Raw genomic sequence first — 18251 nt, forward strand, 5'->3', positions numbered from 1 at the left:
GCGGAACCCGCGCCCCGGCTTGGCGGGCTTAGCGGGGTCCCACTGCCCGCGGTAATGCGACCCGAGCTGTGCCCCTAAGTGTAGCGTCCACCTCTGTCCCCAAGGAACTGCAGCCGCAGCGGGACGCGCACCACCACGAGAGGGCGCAGCTGGGGGCTGCGGGCCTCCCTCGGGCGCCTGCGCGACGTGGGGGGTGCACGTGACACAGCGACCGGCCACGCCCTCCGGCCTCGTGACCGCAGGCGCCCTGCGGGGGTCAGCGCAGCGGCGGGGCGCGGGAGAGCGGCGGGTCGCACACGGGTGAGTGGCGGGCAGCACCGGGAGCAGGCAGAGGGGCCTGGGCGGGCCCGGGCCGCCCCTGGTGAACTGGGCTGGGCTGGGCTGGGCTGGGCTGGCGGCGTGCAGCTCTCTGCGGCTTCCTAATTGGGAGATTGAGCGGAACGGCGGGGGACAGTGACCTCGGGCACCTGACGGCAGGCAGTACCCGGACTCTTGCCCATCTCCGCGGTGCTCACGAGGAAGGCTCTGTTTGTGTTGTGTCTCACGGGAGAAACTGAGGCACCTGGAGGCTGAGAAACCAGAAAGCTGGCGTTTGAACACCTCCTGCCCCGGGGAGGACTGCGGGTCCAGCCGCTCCCCAGAACGCGGATTTGACTGTTTTAAGCTTTCCCCGTTTATCTCTGAACGGGGCGCTGAGCAAAACTGAGAGCCTTCCCCCAGGACTGGGGTCCCCCATTCGCTCCCCATTTCCAGGGCTCTTCCCCTTGGGGAGCGCACTGCTCTGGCGAGGCTGTGCCCAGAGCCGCCTTCCTGCTCCCCGAACGTTGCAGACCCTGCCGGGATGAGGGACTCCGACTGTGAACTCCTGCACTGTACCCAGAGTCTTGAGTTCCCTAGAGTCTGAATCAACTGTGAGGTACCACTAGTGTCTGCAGGAAGCGGACTCTGTAGCATAGGACAGAGCGACTGTTTGGTCTCTGAGCTTACTGCCTGGCACACAGCTCCCCAAACCCTTGGAAACTCCTGAGCGATGTCTTTGGAGTGCTAATGAGGTAGCTGGTGACCACTAGATAGCTTGGGAGAGGGACAAGAAAATCCAAGACTTGTTTAGACTGCTCACTCGCCCACCAAGAAAGGACTAAAGCGCCAGTCCATCACCAAAGGCCAATAATTAAGCAATGCCTACTTAATAGACCTCCCACCCACCCTCCCCCAAAAAACCAGAGGAGCAATAAGTGAAGCTCTGCCCACCTACACGCAACCTCATGGCTGTTCCTGAGTTGTATTTGTTTTAAAAAGGAAACAAAAACAAACATTAAATGTAAGTAAAGTGCCTTCCAGAGTACTGAGTGTGAGCTGTTCTAGTGAATTATGGAGCCTGGACAGGGGTCAGGGGAACCCCAAGTTGAGCAGAAGTACTGCAGAAGCCCTGGGACTTGCATCTGGCTGCTTGTGTGGCATGGTCTTGTGGGGTCGAGCCTTTAACCACGGGGTCCATGCTAACTCTGGTAGTCAGTGTCACAGTTGAATCGGATTGTGCGACAGCCAGCTGGTGTCTGGAAAGCTGCAGAATTGGTTGGTGGAAGAAAAACATCCCACAAGTTGATGTTACAGATGCTATGGGGGAAAAACTTCACACTCAGCCCAGAGAGCTGCGGTTCACGAATGGTCTTTGGTGTCCCCTGAGCACTGCTGCTGGCCAGCCCTTCTATGACATGGCCAGCCCTGTGTGTTGCCCCTGCTGGTGTGTGACTTTTCCCCCAATGTGTACGTTTACCAGCAGTTAAGAAGGTCACAGAGCCATGCTGTTGAGGGACCCAGTCGCCACACACTGAAATCTATCCCTGCTTTTGTTCCTGGGCTGCTCATGGAAGACCCCACCTTGATGGCCACTGCGGCACTACCATGGCCTTACTGCTGGGACACTGACTTGACCTCTTATTTCCCCTTCCCATGGGGTCCTGGCTCTCCCAGCCTTCTTGGCCCAGCCCCACTCTCTTTCAATGGGATAAAAAGACTCCTGTAGAAAACTTTTATCCCGTGTTGTTGGTGCCTCCTACTCCTGGAGGGGCTGGGCCAGGTTCCTCGTGCAGGGTTTGGAAAATGCAGTTTTCGGATAGAACCAAGCAGTCTCTTTTTCATCTCACCGCCAGACTCTTAGCCTTGTGTTCTCACTGTCTTTCCCGTGCAGCTCCAGATGCAATGTGTCCCCAAGCACGCCTCTCCCCATGTACTGCAGGAGGTCCCTACGGCTCCTGGCTGCAAAACCATCAGGGGTCAGGCCCTTGCAGTGTGGCCATCCCTAGGGTGTGGCCTTTGGCAGTGCCCAAGATTTCTTCCTGTGCTCTGAGGCAGGAAAGGAACGAAGAGGCGGGGCCCCAAGGGCAGCCTTCTGCGGACCTCTCTCCACTGACATTCAGCCTCCCGGGCCACTTCTTCCTAGAGTGGTGGGGCTCGTGTCGCATACTGTTGGACTTGCTCACTTCACCTCACCTGTCCCACTGAGCTCTTCCTGTCCATTTTTTTGTTTCTTTTTTGAAACAGGGTCTCATTATGTACCCCCAGGTTAGCCTCCAATTTGCAGTGATTCCTGCCACAGCCTCCTGAGTGCTGGGATTACAGCAGGAGCCACAGTGCCCTGCTCTTCCTGGACTTTTTATTTTTAGTGTTTTTGGTGGTTCTAGAGCTTGAATCCAGGACCCGACGCATACTGTGCATTCACCCTGCCGCTGAGCTATGATACCACCACTCTCATACTTTTTAAATGCATATTGTTCGTGACTTTTTAGAAGACTTAGCAAGTGCTGTCCCACAGGCCCCTTTTTGGGACATGTCTGTCTCTTCCCTTTGCCTTTCCTCATGTGTCACTCTGCACCATGCTCTGGCGCCCCATCTCTGCAGCACCCCATTTCTGCAGCATGGGTCCCCTGTAACACCTCAAGTTCACACCGCCCTGTCTGCAGTACATGTTCCCTGTAGCACCCACGTCGGCAGCACCCTTTGTCTGCTCCTCTGTCTGGCCTTGGCCAGTAGCTTTCCTTGTCCATTCCTGGGAGGAGGACCCCTGGCTGGCCTCTCTGTCCCCTGGGCACCGCTGGCCACTGGTCCAGTCACTTTGGTGGAATCCACCTGCGGCATCTGGCCGACCCTGCTCAGCTGTTCTCCTCTCTCAGCAGGCCTCCGGGAGCTGCTGCATTGTCCCAGACAGGCAGACTTCCACTATGGCTGTGCTGTGGCCACTCCGTTCCCGGCTGCTGGTGGGAGTCTGCACACTCATCTCTTTGGCCATCATTGCTCTCTTGGGGCACATCCTGCTTTGTGACTTCCCAGTGGTCCCCCGAGAGCTGCAAGACTTCCTCCAAGGGCTGGAAGAGACTGCCCAAGATCACCAGCCAGGAGCTGGTGGGCCAGCGCCCTGGCACACCTGGGAACACCCTGGCCAGCCTGGAGCAGCACCAGCACAGTGCAACATCCCTCCTAACAGCCGCTTTGACTGCGCCCCCGACAAGGCTGTCACCCAGGAGCAGTGTGAGGCCCGAGGCTGCTGCTATGTCCCAGCAGCGCAGGGCCCAAGGGGCCACCTGACAGGGCAGCCCTGGTGTTTCTTCCCCCCCAGCTATCCAAGCTACCGACTACAGAATCTCAGCTCCACAGAAATGGGCTACACAGCCACCCTGACCCGGGTTACCCCCACCTTCTTCCCCAAGGACATTCTGACCTTACGGCTGGACGTGTTGATGGAGACAGAGGACCGCCTCCACTTCACGGTGGGTGCGGCAGGGAAGGGGTGGGACCCGGCAGTGGTCGAGGCACACAGACAGACTCTTGTGCCAGCAGGGCAGGAGGACAGAGAGCACATGTGGACAGTCCTGCAGGTGTGCCTGTGGCCCTACTGTGTGCTGGGAGCTGGCTTGTGAGCAGAGTGGCCCCTTAGGAACAGTGACTGGTACTCCAGAAGGCAGGGTGCAGGACACAGATGGGCTCACACATCCTCCAGGGGGTGACATCTCGGCCTCCCCTAGGGAGGAGTCAGCACGGGCCTGGTCCCAGCAGAGGGACACCAGCCAGTGACCACCTGCCGTTGTAGCGACTTCCATCTGCCGTGTTCCCTGCTGCTCCCCCATCCCCTGCCCTGCAGAGGACTTTATGTTTCAGTGTGAGGGTGTCCCATGTGTTGTTTGCGCCATATTTAGATCTAAAACAATATTAGCAGTTCATCTCAAGTTCGGGTTTCCTGGGGGTCCTGCATTTGACCTGATAACCCATGATTCCCTTCTCACAAGGAGAGTGAGGGCCAGAGAGGTTGAACCAGGTACCTGTGCACACGCAGTGCCTGGCCTTGCCGGGACCTGAACTCCTCCTATGAGCCATGATTCCTATGGAAAGCGAGCGACAGTGGGGGAAGAGGACAGAAACCCCCAAGGGCCTTGAACACCACTGTCTCTTCTAGATCAAAGATCCTGCCAACAAGCGCTACGAGGTGCCCCTGGAAACCCCGAAAGCACGCAGCCGGGCGCTGTCCCCACTGTACAGCGTGGAGTTCTCCGAGGACCCTTTTGGGGTGGTTGTGCTCAGGAAGCTGGATGGCCGGGTGCTGTGAGTCCTGCCCCTGGGCCTTGTACCGCACCCTGTGTGGGCAGTGTCGGGGAGGCCCCCAGGCCCGTAGCCCCTTGGAATGACAGCACTGTGCTCCAGCTGTGGTCTGCTGTGGACCCTCCTAACAGCCCACATGAGCTCTTCCTTGTTGAGACGCCTGGCCACTCCTGGAACACCAGAGCCTGCGCCTGTGGAGGCCCACCCAGCATGCTCTCCAGAGCTTGACACAGTGCCCCATGGGACTTAGAGACCCCTCTGCCCAAAAGCCCTCCCTGCCACCTAGCCCGGGGCTCCCCAGTGAGGGCCAATTCCCTGGGTTGTCTGCAGAGTCTCTTTGCTGCATCAGGGTTGCCTCTGGCACTTAGTTGGGGGTGCTCCCCAGCACCCCACGGTGCCCAGCATAATCCACCACATAAGAGTGATTCGCTCAAGCACCAGAAGAGCTGAGGAGAGCCCTGGTCAGCCCTGGGTGGCTCCCCTCGCCCCTGGTGGCGTGTTCTTGCTCATCTTTTTTTTATTGATTTGTCGAATACTTGTCACTTGGCACATACCAGAACTAATTAACTCATTTAAGCTCCCTAAGCAACTCAGAAGACAGTGGTGCTGTTGGGGAAACTAAGGCACAGAGGTGTGGGGCATCACTGGCATGCAGTGGTGGAGCCAGGTGTCTGTAGTTTCTGCTGTTGGTCGCTATCTGTGCCTTGTGTCACTCTAGTGCCCGCGTGCCCTCGTGTGACTGTGTGTGTGTTTGTACTGCTGTTGCCCGCTCTGAACATGGCCCTTGCCCAGGCCCCCTCCGCCTACCTGCTGGAGGGGCTGTCCTGGGTATGGGTCCCAGGGAGCCTGGTCTCCCCACAGGCTGAACACCACTGTGGCACCCCTGATCTTCGCCGACCAGTTTCTGCAGCTGTCCACCTCCCTGCCCTCCCAATACATCACTGGCCTTGCCGAGCACCTCAGCCCCCTGATGCTCAAAACTGAATGGACCAGGGTCACGCTCTGGAACCGGGACTTGGCCCCCTCAGTAAGGAGGGGTGACTGGGTGGGAACATGGGGTCTGGGGTCCTGGGGCTAACGTGCTGCCTCTGCCCGTCCAGCCTGGCACCAACCTCTATGGCTCACACCCTTTCTATCTGGCCCTGGAGGACGGCGGCTTGGCCCATGGGGTCTTCCTGCTGAACAGCAATGCTATGGGTGAGTCCCTAGGCCGGCCTTTCAGCACCTTCTCTGCCCTTGGCCTGCCTCGGAGCTGGGAATCAGCTGAGGCCTCTTGTCTGGTGATGGAGCTGAGTGGCCAAGGCCTTCAATGCCCATGGTGGGGTGCTGGGCAGGTCCCCGCATCCAGTGCTCACTGCCCTTCCAGCCTTGCTGACGTGCGTGCAGGTGAGGTAGCCCCCACCTGCCAGGCTGTGCCCGGGTCCCCGTGTAGAGCCACACTCCAGTGGATTCCAGCCATCTGTGGGGAGCTGAGGCTCACAGCTGGGGTATCTATCACTGAGCCCAGGCGGTTTCCCCCAGATGTGGTCCTGCAACCCAGCCCAGCCCTCAGCTGGAGGTCAACAGGTGGAATCCTGGACGTGTATGTCTTCCTGGGACCACAGCCCAAAAACGTGGTGCAGCAGTACCTGGAAGTCGTGGGTAGGGCCTGCTCCCCATGCCCACCCTGCCCCTTCCCCTCCTGCCCCCACTCAACGGTACTGTTGGCCTGCAGGGTACCCCTTCATGCCGCCGTACTGGGCCCTGGGCTTTCACCTCTGCCGCTGGGGCTACTCCTCCACTGCTGTCCTCCGCCAGGTGGTGGAGAACATGACCAGGGCCCACTTCCCTCTGGTAAGTGAAGGCGGAACGGGCGGCCAGAAGCAGGGAAGTGCAGTTCCCAGATGCCAGCAGTAGCCCTTATGCTGCACTCCAGGACGTGCAGTGGAACGACCTGGACTACATGGACGCACGGAGGGACTTCACTTTCAACAGGGATGGCTTTGCAGACTTCCCGGCCACTGTGCATGAGCTCCACCAGGGCGGCCGGCGGTATGTGATGATTGTGGTGAGTGCCTGTCCCTTCCCTCCCTGCCCCCCCTCCCCTTCCCTTCCCTCCCCTCCCCTCCTTCCCCTTCAGGGCTCTGTGTGGGTCTGGAGTGCCGAGGCTCTTGCTCTTGCCTGATGTTGAGGGAATGTCAGAGAGGTTGTGGACCTTGTCTGCTGTCCAGGAACCTTCACCTTGACGGTCTCTGCAGACACCTGGTTCATACTTTGGATTCTGTGGTTTTGGTGTTACTTAAATTGTCTTAAAGCCAAAGGCAGGGGGTACAGTGAGCCGCTGTCACCCTACTGGGAAAGGCTGAGGGAGCTGACTAGGAACAGCAGGTGTCTCTCCTGCCCTGCTCATCCCTCCAGACAGATGTCTGCATGGGAAGAAGGTGACCAAGGGCAGGACTGGATGTCAAAGCGCAAAGGCCAGCCTGCCCTGGGCCTGTCCCTACAGAAGAAGGAACATAATTCAGGGCTGGTCTAGCCTGAATCTTACGCCTGGTTCTACCCAAAGGAGGCAAGAATTGGAAGCTGAAAAGATCAAACAGCCACCATCATGGAGGCCCCTCAGAAGAGCACATTGGTTTGCTGAGAGGTTTAGACTGAGTGGTCCGTACCCATATCTGTCATCAGTCCCCCCTGAGGGCATTCAGCAAAGAGGCCAAAGGGAGACCTTTTCACTTTTTGGGAGAAACAAAACCATAGAAGAAGTCCCTGTAGAATCCTAAAGAGTTTAGAGGAAAGAAGAAACCCACGTCTAGGCCCGCTCACCAGCCACACCCTTACCAACCACACCCTGCAGCAGCCGCTGCGGGTGCACCCATGGGCATGCTCCACCAAGTCCAGCTCCGTCCTGGTCTTGACCAGTTCCCATTTCCCCAGAGACTGGTGTCAGGAATTTGGGTCACATCTCTGTCATCCTGACTGGCTTCTGTCATCCCCAGGATCCTGCCATCAGCAGCTCAGGCCCTGCTGGCACTTACAGACCCTATGACGAGGGTGTGCGGAGGGGAGTTTTCATCACCAATGAGACTGGGCAGCCACTAATCGGAAAGGTAGGGTGGGGACCTGGAGCATCTGACCCATGCATGGGAACAGAGTGGCTGTTCAGGACACAGGATTTCAGAGATGCCATGTCCAGTGAGACACAGTGGGTGGGATGAGGCCGAGTTGCTGGCAGCAGGGGTTGATGGTGAGGAACATCCTGAAATTCTTCCAGCAGGGAGCCCCAAACTTCATGCTCAGGCGTGACCTCTGCATACTGAGCTCTTGGGGTCCTCCTGCGAGCTCCCCAGCCATCACATGGGGAGCTCAGGAGAGTCACCCAAGCTAACAGGAAGGGGGATCCCTCTTCAGAGAGGAGCCAGGCAATCCCCCACCTCCGCAGATGTGGGAGCCTTCGGGTGTGGGTCATACAGCAGCAGGCTGTCCCCACCGTGCTTCTCCCACACCCCAGTTCCTCGGTCTGTCTGCATGGATGTGTTGGAGTGGCCTGGGGCTCTCCCAGGTAGGCTCCTCAGGTCCCTGCATTGGGAGAGACCTGCTCACGACCCCTGGGCCTGAGTCTCTGGTTTGCCCGTTTAGACCTTGACCAGCAGTGAGGCTTCAGCCCTGCTGGAGGCTGAGACTTCACAGGGCCCTAGGGCAGACTCGGGCTGGAGCCAAGTCTCCCTCTCTGGCCTCTGACTGTCCAGGTGTGGCCCGGACCCACTGCCTTCCCGGACTTCACCAACCCCGAGGCCCTTGACTGGTGGCAGGATATGGTGTCCGAGTTCCATGCCCAGGTGCCCTTCGACGGCATGTGGATTGTAAGTGTGCCCCGCCTCCCCGTCCCCCCACCACCTGTGGGCACCAGCCCTGCCCTCTGCACCCTGGGCTGCTTCTCTTGCAGGACATGAATGAACCAGCCAACTTCGTGAAGGGCTCTGAGCATGGCTGCCCAGACAACGAGCTGGAAAACCCACCCTATGTGCCTGGTGAGCCCCCACCTGCCAGCCCCGGGGAGCCACTGGGGATTAACAGCTCACATCTGGGATCTATCTTCTCTTGATTGAGACTTGAAGCTCTTATTTCTAAGAAGCGATGGCAAGTAGTCACCTGAAGGGGAGGGATGGGAACCCCAGGCAGGAATGTGGTCCAGGTGACGTGACACAGCCTAGGACAGGCATGGTAACATGCAGCCAGGGCTTCAGGGGAGGGGACATTTGACGTGAGATGTGCAGGGGGTGGGCCTGCAAAGCCCAGTGTTCAGTATACATCTCATTCTGTCTTTGAGAGTGGAGACTGCAAATGGTCATATCTGGGCTCTGAGGGCCACTGCTGTGAGCAGGGCGAGCTCCACGCCCTACAGGAGACACAGGGAGGTTTTAGGGCACCATGCCTATGTAGCACCCTGCACTGCGGCCCCCAGAACAAGGGGGACAAGAAGGTGCCATGCGCCCCACCCCAGGCGAAGTCCATGGGAACCAGCCCCCTTTCTCCCAGGGGTGGTCGACGGGTCCCTGCAGGCGGCCACCATCTGTGCCTCCAGCCACCAGTTCCTGTCCACACACTACAACCTGCACAACCTGTACGGCCTAACTGAAGCCATTGCCTCCAGCAGGTGAGGCCTAGTGGGCGTGGAAGGCAGTGGGTCCGGGCCACCCTACCACCCAGAGCCACCTGGGGCCTGTGTGTTCCTGCCCCACAGCCCAGCCTGGAGCCTTTCATGCCAGCCCACCCTTGATATGGCTAGACAGGGAGGTCTGTGCCAACAAGAACCCTGTGACAGCTTCGAGGCTGGAGCAGAGTGGCTCACCTTAAAAGTCAGGGTGGCCGGGGCAGGGCTAATGCCCCGCACCAGCCTCCATCTGTCAGCTCCTTCTCTCAGCTCTGCTCTAGCTGGCATGAGAGGTTTCCAGGTGAGCCCCACTCTAGTTGTCTGTGTGTCCCTCTCCCACCCAGGGCCCTGGTGAAGGTTCGGGGAACACGCCCCTTTGTGATCTCCCGCTCAACCTTTGCTGGCCACGGCCAATATGCCGGACACTGGACGGGAGATGTGTGGAGCAACTGGGAGCAGCTGTCCTACTCTGTGGCTGGTGAGAGCCCCTGGCAGGAGACCCCTCCAAGGGGTCTCTGCCTGAGCTGGGTTCTGGGATCCTTGTGGTTCAAATGTTTCGGTGGTGGCTTGGGGGCCACTACCAAGTCCTATGCAAAGCTGTGCAAAGCTGACCTGTGTGGACAGCTCATCTTCAGCACCTCTCTTCTGGTGGCTGTGTCTCTAGACCACTCCAGCCACTGCCCAAAAAGCCACCGACCTTTCCTTTCCTAGTTGCCTTTCTGGTAACCATATCCTGGGCTGCAGGAAAGTGGGTGAGCTCTGCCCGCAAGATGCCCCCTGCCCTAGCCACCTCATGCCCAGCACCATCCTGCAAAGAGGAATTTGATTTCTGTTCCTAGGGCTTTAATGTGGTTGACTCATTAAACCCAGAAAATGGCCCAGACCCCTATAAAACAAGTTAGGGAATGAAGGGTGCCTGGAACACCATGGGAAACATAGAAGAGCTGTGCCAAGAGCCTGGTGGCCTCAGGAATGTTCTCAACATTAGAAACCTTGCTCCTGGGTGGTCTCTGCAGATCTAAGGACTGTGGGGGTTCAGCCTTGCTGAGCTCTCAGGAAAAGTGAGCCCCCGTTTAGAAGGTGCTGGCTGCTCTGCCCCAGCCAGTTCTCGCGCTGGGGCAGGTGTGGCAGACAAGGACAGCTTCCCAGGTCTTTGCTTTTAGCTCCCACTTGGCACTGAGTGCTGCTGAGCAAAGGCCACACAGTTCTCCAGATCAGTTGCAACTCCCCAGAGCCCCAGGCTGAACCCTGTCCTGCCACTGGCTCCTTATTCCTAAGGACACCCCGAGAAGACTGAGCCCAGATGCAGTAGGGGGAGCACCACTCTGGGCAAGAACCTTGAACCTGCCCACACCTTTGTAGCCAGGCAACTCACTGTCCCTTCTGGATTCCTTTGGTCCCCATAATGAACCACACGCTGAGACTTAAAACAGCCAGACCTATCTCTGCTGTATGGAGATCTCAGTCTGAGATAAGGTGTGAGCAGGTCATGCTCACTCCTTCTGCCAGCCCTGGAGCCCTTCCTTGCTTCTGGTGGTGGCCATGGTCCCTCTGTCGTCCTGGCTCCAAGCTTAGCCTCTGCCATTACCTGGAGGGTCCCTATATGTCTATCTCCACGTAGCAATTTCCTGTTCTAAGGACATCAGTTGTTGGATCGGTGCCAACCTGAAGGACCTCATCTCCACTGTTACATCTGCAAACACCCTGTTTCTAAGAAGGCCACCCTGTCATGTACTGGGTTAGGGACTTGATGTTTTGGGTGACACAGTTCAAAAATGGGGTCTAGCTTGCTTTGCCTGCCCCCACTGTCAGGAAGCAGCCCCCATGGCAGGATATCGTTGCTGGTCGAGCAGCAGATGGGTTAGCGTGGTCCTGACTAGTCAGAAGGAGCCACACCCCCAGCAGCTCTGCAAGCCTCTGTCCAGTTTCCTGGACTGAACTGTCTGCTGCAACAGCCTGAAGCCAGTCCCCTCTGTCCTCACAGAAGTCCTGCAGTTTAACCTGCTGGGGGTGCCCCTGGTCGGGGCAGACATCTGCGGCTTCCTGGGCAACACCTCAGAGGAGCTGTGTGTGCGCTGGACCCAGCTAGGAGCCTTCTACCCCTTCATGCGAAACCACAATGACCTGCACAGCCAGGTGTGGTGGGCAGTGGGGAGCAGGGAAGAACCTGGGGCCAAAGGGAGCCCCCCAGCCTGAGACCTGGCCCTGCCCTAGAAGCCCCACCCTATTGTCCTCCCTACTGGGTGACCAAGGAGCAACCAAGGCACCCACTGTATGGGACCAGGACCTCAGGTGCCCCCTTTCCCCTCTGGCCGCACAGCCCCAGGAACCATACAGGTTCAGCGAGCCCGCGCAGCAGGCCATGAGGAAGGCCTTCGCCCTGCGCTACGCACTGCTGCCCTATCTCTACACGCTGTTCCACGGCGCCCACGCCAGGGGCCAGACGGTCGCCCGACCCCTCTTCCTGGAGTGAGTGACCTAATCAGGAAATGATGCCCCAGAGGCACCCAGGGGTGCGGGAGCTGGCCAGGGCACCTTGCCCTACTGCGGGTTGTTTTCCTGATACTCGAGCAGATTGCAGCTGAATAAGGCCAAGGTGGCCCCAGCCTCACTGGATCACAGCTCAGGGCTGGGGCATCCACGATGTGGACAGCGGGATCAGGAACACTGGGTACCAACCCACCCGCCTCCATGGCGAGGCAGGGATAGGACAGTCCTGTGGGATCCTGTGGAGCTAAGGGAGAATGGCAGGAAGCTCAGGGGGTGACCCCACAGAGGACTGACTATGGTCCTTGGGTAGAAGACCGAGTCTCAGACTTGTTAGCTCTCCATAGATGCCATGGTGCCTTCTCCTCAAACCAAGTTCCAGAGGAATTAAACGGTTAGGTGTCAACAGTAAGCTGTAGAAAACACCATCGGTGATCATTGACCGCTTATCCATGCTCTGGAGTGGACAGCTTCCTGAGCATTGGAGCAAGAGGAAGGAGGCATAATTCAAAAAGAAAAGGACGGTTTCACTGAGCAGAAATGCAAAAATGTAATCTCTGGCTAGGAAAAAATTCAGACTGTTTAAAACAGAATGTAATGGTGAACAGGTTAGAAGGCATTGATAAAGTGGTTCCTGGCTCCACAGAGATGGGAATTCCAGCTCCCTGCAAGGCCAGTACCACAGACGAGCCATTAGCCCCAGCCCACATGCCCACTCCCCTCTTTGAAGGTTCCCCCAGGACCCCAGCACCTGGACTGTGGACCGCCAGCTCTTGTGGGGGGAGGCTTTGCTCATCACCCCAGTGCTCGAGCCCGGGAAGACCCAAGTCACTGGCTACTTTCCCTTGGGCACGTGGTATGACCTGCAGATGGTGAGTCAGGGGACCCTAAAACCTGGAAGGGGTGCTGTCCTGCTGACCCGGCTCGGTGACTCACTTGCGAGAGGTGCACCTGCTCATGACTCCTGGCAGCTTCTGGTCCCCCCACATCGACCTCTCAGTTCCTGGCAGTAACCACATTTTCTACAAGAGGAAATTGAGGCAGTGTGAGGAGCTCCCCAGGGCCCTTCAGCTGTTGCTGAGGCTGAGCCTAGGCATCCTCTGACTTCCTGACCCTGAGTCTAGACCTCTCAGGCTCCGTCCCACAAATGTCCTGTGGTCACACCCAGCATCTCTCAGGCTTCCACACATGTCCTGGGGACCAGGATGGGGGCTGCCTGGGCCCCTTCTAACTTGACTCCTCCCTCCAGGTACCAGTAGAGGCCCTGGGCAGCCTCCCACTTCCGCCCTCAGCATCCCCCAGCCCCGCCATCCACAGTGAAGGGCAGTGGGTGACACTTTCAGCCCCCCTGGACACCATCAACGTCCACCTGCGGGCTGGGTACATTGTGCCTCTGCAGGTACCTGGGCTGGACAGCGAGGTGGAGGTGTGGACAGCCCAGTGGGGCCCAGGGGACTCAGGAGGGCGTGCAGGTGGGGGAGGATACAGGGAGCCAGTGAGGGGAGGCCAGGGCACACTTCCCTGTCCCCTAGGAGGTCTGTGTCAGGGGCCCAGCTGCTTGAGGGATGGGCGGTGCTTGAAGTGGGGACAGACTCAGGTCCCCTAATCTTGGCCAGGATGTCACCCAGGCCTCCCTGCACACCTGTCTTCTTGCAGCCCATCCTGGAGGCTGTCACCAGGGTCAGGCCATGACGTGTCCACCTCCTTCCTAGGCCCCTGGCCTCACAACCACAGAGTCCCGCAAGCAGCCCATGGCCCTGGCTGTGGCCTTGACAGTGAGTGGCGAGGCCCATGGGGAGCTGTTCTGGGACGATGGGGACAGCCTCGGGGTGCTGGAAAGCGGGGCCTACACACAGGTCATCTTCCTGGCCAGAAATGTGAGTCCTGGGCATGTCCCTGAGGCCAGTGGGGAGGGAACTGCTGAGGGGCGAGGGATGCCAGGAGGGGTCCCAGCTGGCCACCATCCCCAGGCGGGCACTGTGCCAGACATCCTGGGGTTGCCCCAGGGTCAAGTGCCCTGTCTTTTCATGCCCACACAGAGTGGCTCCCTAACACTGGGAGTCCTTGCCCCTTCATATCTGTTCCTTCTGTACTCTCACTTTGTCTCTGTCTGGCCAGAACACCATCGTGAACCAGGTGGAGCGCCTGACCAGGGAGGGGGCCGACCTGCAGCTGGGGAAGGTGACTGTCCTGGGGGTGGCCCAAGCCCCCCGGCAGGTCCTGTCCAACAACATCCCTGTCTCCAACTTCACCTACAGCCCTGACACCAAGGCAAGAGGGGGAAACGGCATGGGTGGTGTCCCCAGGGTGGGTGCGGGAAGGTGTTTGGGATACCATGACCCAGTGCCACCAGCTTGCATTGAGTACAGAGAATGCCTGGACCCAGCGCTCCCCATGTGCACATCTGGGTGGCAGCGGGGTGAGTGTGGGGCTGTGGACCACATGGGAGAGTGGCAGAGAGCAGTAGCCAGTGGCAGCAGCCACGCACCGCCAGTGGACTCCACGTCCCCCTGTGGCAGGGAGCAGCCATCCAGGGCTCAGGTTTCCTTCTTCCTCCTCCAGATCTTGGCAGTCCCTGTTGCACTGTCCATGGGAGAGCAGTTCCGCATCAGCTGGTCCTAGTGGTGGCAGTGCCCATCTTCCTGAGGAGGTGCTACCTGGGTGGCAATGCAGAGCTGTGGCTCCTGATGGTCAGGGCCAGCAGCACCGAGCACAGATGGCCATTGGACACCTTGTCTGAGGGTCCACTGTGTGCACACATACACCATCAGTGCCCTCAGTCACTGTGTTAGGACATCATAGGGCAAGTCTGGCGTGCTCTGCCCTGTCACCATGTGTAGTAGCTGTGTCAGCTGCCACCACTGCCATCTGGCCCTGCCGCCAGGGAAAGTGGTACCCAGGACACAGACATTGCACCTGCGCCAAGGTGAAGCCATCTGGCTGCCACTGCTGTGAACACGGTAAAGGGACAGAGCTGGTGGCACTGTCCAGAGACCTGAGGGACTGCTGCCTGTGCAGTTATGTTCAATAAATGGGGCATTGAGAACTAGCGCCTGCCAGTTCTTCTGGGCCACCAAGGAGGCCCCAAACAGCCTGGTGTATCGCCGCCTGCCTGACCAGGAAGCACCCTGTGTCCTTCGTCTTCTGTCTCCGTGTCATCTTGTGTCTGCATGTGACCCTTCAGGTCCCATTTGCCTCGTCTTCACCTCACATGCTGTCCCCAAAGTCCCCTCATCACCTCATGTGCCCATGTCACCCCACCTCCCAGTACCCCTGTACCTGGGAGACCAGAAGCTGTCCAGCAGGTCCCAGGCCTGTGTGGACACAGGGACTTTGGAAGGGGCCGGAGGCTAGTGCTGCAGCTCCGTCCCCAGGGGAGGAAAGGATGCGCTGTGGCCCAGGTGCTCCCGGCAAGCCTCCAGGAGGAAGAAAGAAGCCCACTGTGCTGGGTCACAAGCTAGCCGGACCTGTCAGCACATCATCAGGATTGCTGGGGCCAGAGGCAAGCCTTCGCTTACCACTGAAGCCTATGGAAAACAGCATCAGAAGTGCCATGATTTGGGAACGCACACCTGACAGGTGTCCTCTGGTTATCCTGACAGCAGGCTCTGACCCATGGCTGGATTCTGAGCTCCACCTGCCATTGTGCACACCCTCAGCCATGTCACCTTGCCTGCACCCGGCTATGCGTAGCCAGGAGTGGTGACACGTGCCTATTAACTCAGAGGGAAAAGGAAAACACACATTTACAGTAAGGCCAAGTTACAGGTATTGCTATGATACAAACAAAGCTATTTTTGTGAAGAATGTACAATCTGATACAATCTAATGCAATTAACACAATTTGTGATGGGCCACCGGCTTCGGCGCGATAGTTAGGGGGGCTTAGGTTATAACAACCCTTTTGAGGGCCCAGCCTTTGCTGACTGCCTATAATATTTCTACCTAATTCAAGTGTCAATGATACCTTCCAGTGAAGCATAAATATTCCTTGTTCCAGGAAATAATGTGCCTGTCTCTCAAGGGCCCACCATATATTTCTTTTGAGTGTGTCCTTTTTGATTTCTGCTAACCCTTCCCAGAAAAATCTTTTCTGTGACAGGATTCAGTGAACCTGAAAATTTATTCTACAAGAAAGGTGAGTTAAATTCCTTATTTTAGCCTTGCGGACCTCCCTCCAGCCGTCTGGTGACATTTCCTCTTGGGGAGCCAACCAGGAGACAAAGAGACATCAGGAATATAAAACTCTGGTAAAACCAGTCAAAGGCTTCTTGGTGTTTTCTTCCCTAGGGCTCCCGACCCCGTGCCCTCTGGGGCATAATTTATCTCTCTTCTTTTCCTCATCCTTTCTCTTCCTGCAGCTATGGATTCAAACAGAGAAGGACTCTAGTAGTTTTTTTCTTCTTCTTCTCCTCCTCCTTTCTTCCTTAAGAAAGCTCCCATTCACTTTTGCTTACTCTTCCACTCAGGTTTCCTGTATCAGAAAACTTAAGTCCTTTAACTAGTTTGGTGTTAGTGATCAGGGAGAGGCTGGGAGCTTTCCACAGCCAAACTAAAGTCAGAGTAGACGTTGTTGATGAGTTATACAGCAACTATGATGTCACTCAAAACACAAACCATTGGCCCATAGTTGTGTCTTACTCGATCCTAACCATGTGCAGCAAAAATAGTTTGATAGTTTATAAAGGCAATAACAGGTGCAAAACACCATGCGGAAATTTTCTTAGAAGATTGGGACTGGAGCTCATAAGAGATCACTTATAGCAGAGGAAAAGCAAAATGCTTCTGCCCGAGGAACTATGCTAAAAAACTGTGGCGCACACTGGAGAGCTGACAGGTGAGCAGGCAGGGGCAGCATCACACAGACCTGCTGTGACAGCAGGCAAACCAAGAGGGTGCCAGCTGTGTCCTACAGGAAGGGACAGGAAAACAAAACATACGTGCTATCAGTTAAGTGATACTCGGGCATGGAATAAGCATTTCTCTGGTGCAAAGACTGCCTTAAGTGTGATAGGTGAAGCCAGGATTATTCCTGTGGTAGACTTTTGTATCTACTTTGTACATCACAAAGTTTTATTTCTGGTGCTACCTTTAGGTTTTGTAAGCATGTCGACAGCTGATGTGAAAATGTTGATGTCTATTCCAGTCACGTATTACATATTTGAAATTTTACTTTTTGATATCTTATTTTCCTGCTAAGTGTACACTGCACAATATAGCAGGAAGCTCCAACACAAGGGAGGTGACAAGAATGGCCTGCCACACAGGAAAGAAAGGCTAAGCACATGTCAGGGCAAGCAAGACGTGTGTGTGGAACATGCAGTTGTCCTGTGTGAGAACTGCCTGGGATGACAATTGAAGCAAATGTTCTTTATGTTATAGAGTTTTATTGGTATTTTCATTGTAGTTCATATTTATCTCCAATGTCATCACTTAGGTTTTGTAAGTAAGTACACAGCTGATGAGAAAATGTTAATATTTTAAATGTGTACTACTTATTAAGAATTAAATATTTTACTGATATCTAAAGCTCCTGTTAACTACACATTGTATAATATAAGAATATCTGGTCAAAATAGCAAGACTACTAAGATGTCAAGTATGTCCTACAGAAAGGCCAAGAAAGCAAAATACGCATGCTGTCAGTATAAGCAATCTATGTGTGTGAGATGTGTCACCATGTGTGAAAACCGCCTTATAGATTAAAAACTGGTGGTCAACTTAATGCCAGCTGAATTAAATCAGCAGGACGCTGAGCATAGATGTTCCACCTACCTTCTGCCCAGGGAAAGTTGCCAGCATAAATAGAGACGTGGAGAAAGAGAAAGCAGATGTTGAGGAGTTGAGGCATTGTGGCTTCTCCTACGACTTGCTGTTTGAGCCGTTAGGTCTCCTGGAAAAGCTCTGGTCCATACATCGAGTATTGCTCCCTGGCTCTGGAGAGGAAGACGTGTGCCGCTTGGTCTCCAGGATGAACTCTTCACACTGGCTTCCTGGCACGTACCTGACTGTGCTTGTCATCAGAGGAACTCGGGGCCTGTGTGTCACCGAGGATTGCTGTGGTGCTGTGGATAGATTTCCTGCATTTTTTGTGTTAACTCTGGGTGGCCATCATAAAAAATAATATTATAAACTTCATGTCCTGATTCTAATTGTTCTCCTCACAACCCCTGACTACAACAACGATAATTGAAGTATATTTTTTGTAGAGTTTTGCTGGTATTTTATTGCATCTCATATAGGTATTTATTTCTGTTGTTAATTTTTAGACTTTGGGGCTGGGGATTTAGCTCAGCAGCATAAGTGCCTGCTTAGCAAAAGTGAGTTTGATCCTCAGTACAGAAAAAAACCCTTTTTTTTAAGACTTTGTACATCAAAAAATTGTCAATGTTGAAAATTTTGATGCTTTTTATAAACATTCAATAAATATAAAAATTACATAGTTTTTTTTTTGTTGTCTTTTTCATTTTTATCGGTACCAGGGATTGAACTCACGACTGCCTGCTTGCAAGGCAGGCATTTATGCCGCTGAGCTAAATCC

General features: G+C 55.9%; 1 protein-coding gene and 1 long non-coding RNA gene across 4 annotated transcripts; one reads left to right on the top strand and one right to left on the bottom strand.

Moving 5' to 3' along the window:
- The first annotated feature begins 183 nt into the window (after positions 1–183).
- Gaa (alpha glucosidase) lies at positions 184–14756 on the top strand. Of its 3 annotated transcripts, none has more exons than XM_013147136.3 (20): positions 184–300; positions 3177–3767; positions 4451–4596; positions 5455–5620; positions 5694–5790; positions 6115–6234; positions 6308–6426; positions 6509–6640; positions 7569–7679; positions 8319–8432; positions 8516–8600; positions 9109–9226; positions 9568–9701; positions 11208–11359; positions 11544–11692; positions 12441–12582; positions 12960–13109; positions 13423–13587; positions 13829–13981; positions 14273–14756. In XM_013147136.3, exons 2-20 carry the CDS (start codon positions 3222–3224, stop codon positions 14330–14332), a joined length of 2859 nt encoding a protein of 952 aa, XP_013002590.1. In that variant the 5' UTR covers positions 184–300; positions 3177–3221; the 3' UTR covers positions 14333–14756. The 3 variants fall into 3 exon arrangements, with proteins under 3 accessions (XP_013002590.1, XP_005001486.1, XP_003464837.1); XM_003464789.5 differs by having other exon boundaries at positions 186–300; positions 3174–3767; XM_005001429.4 differs by lacking the exons at positions 13829–13981; positions 14273–14756 and having other exon boundaries at positions 185–300; positions 3174–3767; positions 13367–13539.
- Positions 14757–15814: 1058 nt separating this feature from the next.
- LOC134474352 (uncharacterized) lies at positions 15815–17624 on the bottom strand. Its single transcript, XR_010045188.1, has 2 exons — positions 17486–17624; positions 15815–16619 (listed from the first exon to the last, which is right to left on the bottom strand). It is a non-coding gene; the product is annotated as an uncharacterized LOC134474352 (long non-coding RNA).
- Positions 17625–18251: the final 627 nt, after the last annotated feature.

Source organism: Cavia porcellus, unplaced genomic scaffold (genome assembly GCF_034190915.1).
Source record: "Cavia porcellus strain 051 isolate PalLab524CR breed Dunkin Hartley unplaced genomic scaffold, mCavPor4.1 scaffold_32, whole genome shotgun sequence".
NCBI classification, from domain to species: Eukaryota; Metazoa; Chordata; class Mammalia; order Rodentia; family Caviidae; genus Cavia; species Cavia porcellus.

Excerpts from the sequence above, each read along its gene's own strand:
- Gaa (XM_013147136.3), top strand. The coding sequence starts at position 3,222 with ATGGCTGTGCTGTGGCCACTCCGTTCCCGGCTGCTGGTGGGAGTCTGC. Across the intron at positions 8,601-9,108 it reads AAACCCACCCTATGTGCCTG|GGGTGGTCGACGGGTCCCTG; the intron begins GTGAGCCCCCAC and ends CCTTTCTCCCAG. Across the intron at positions 9,702-11,207 it reads GCTGTCCTACTCTGTGGCTG|AAGTCCTGCAGTTTAACCTG; the intron begins GTGAGAGCCCCT and ends CTGTCCTCACAG.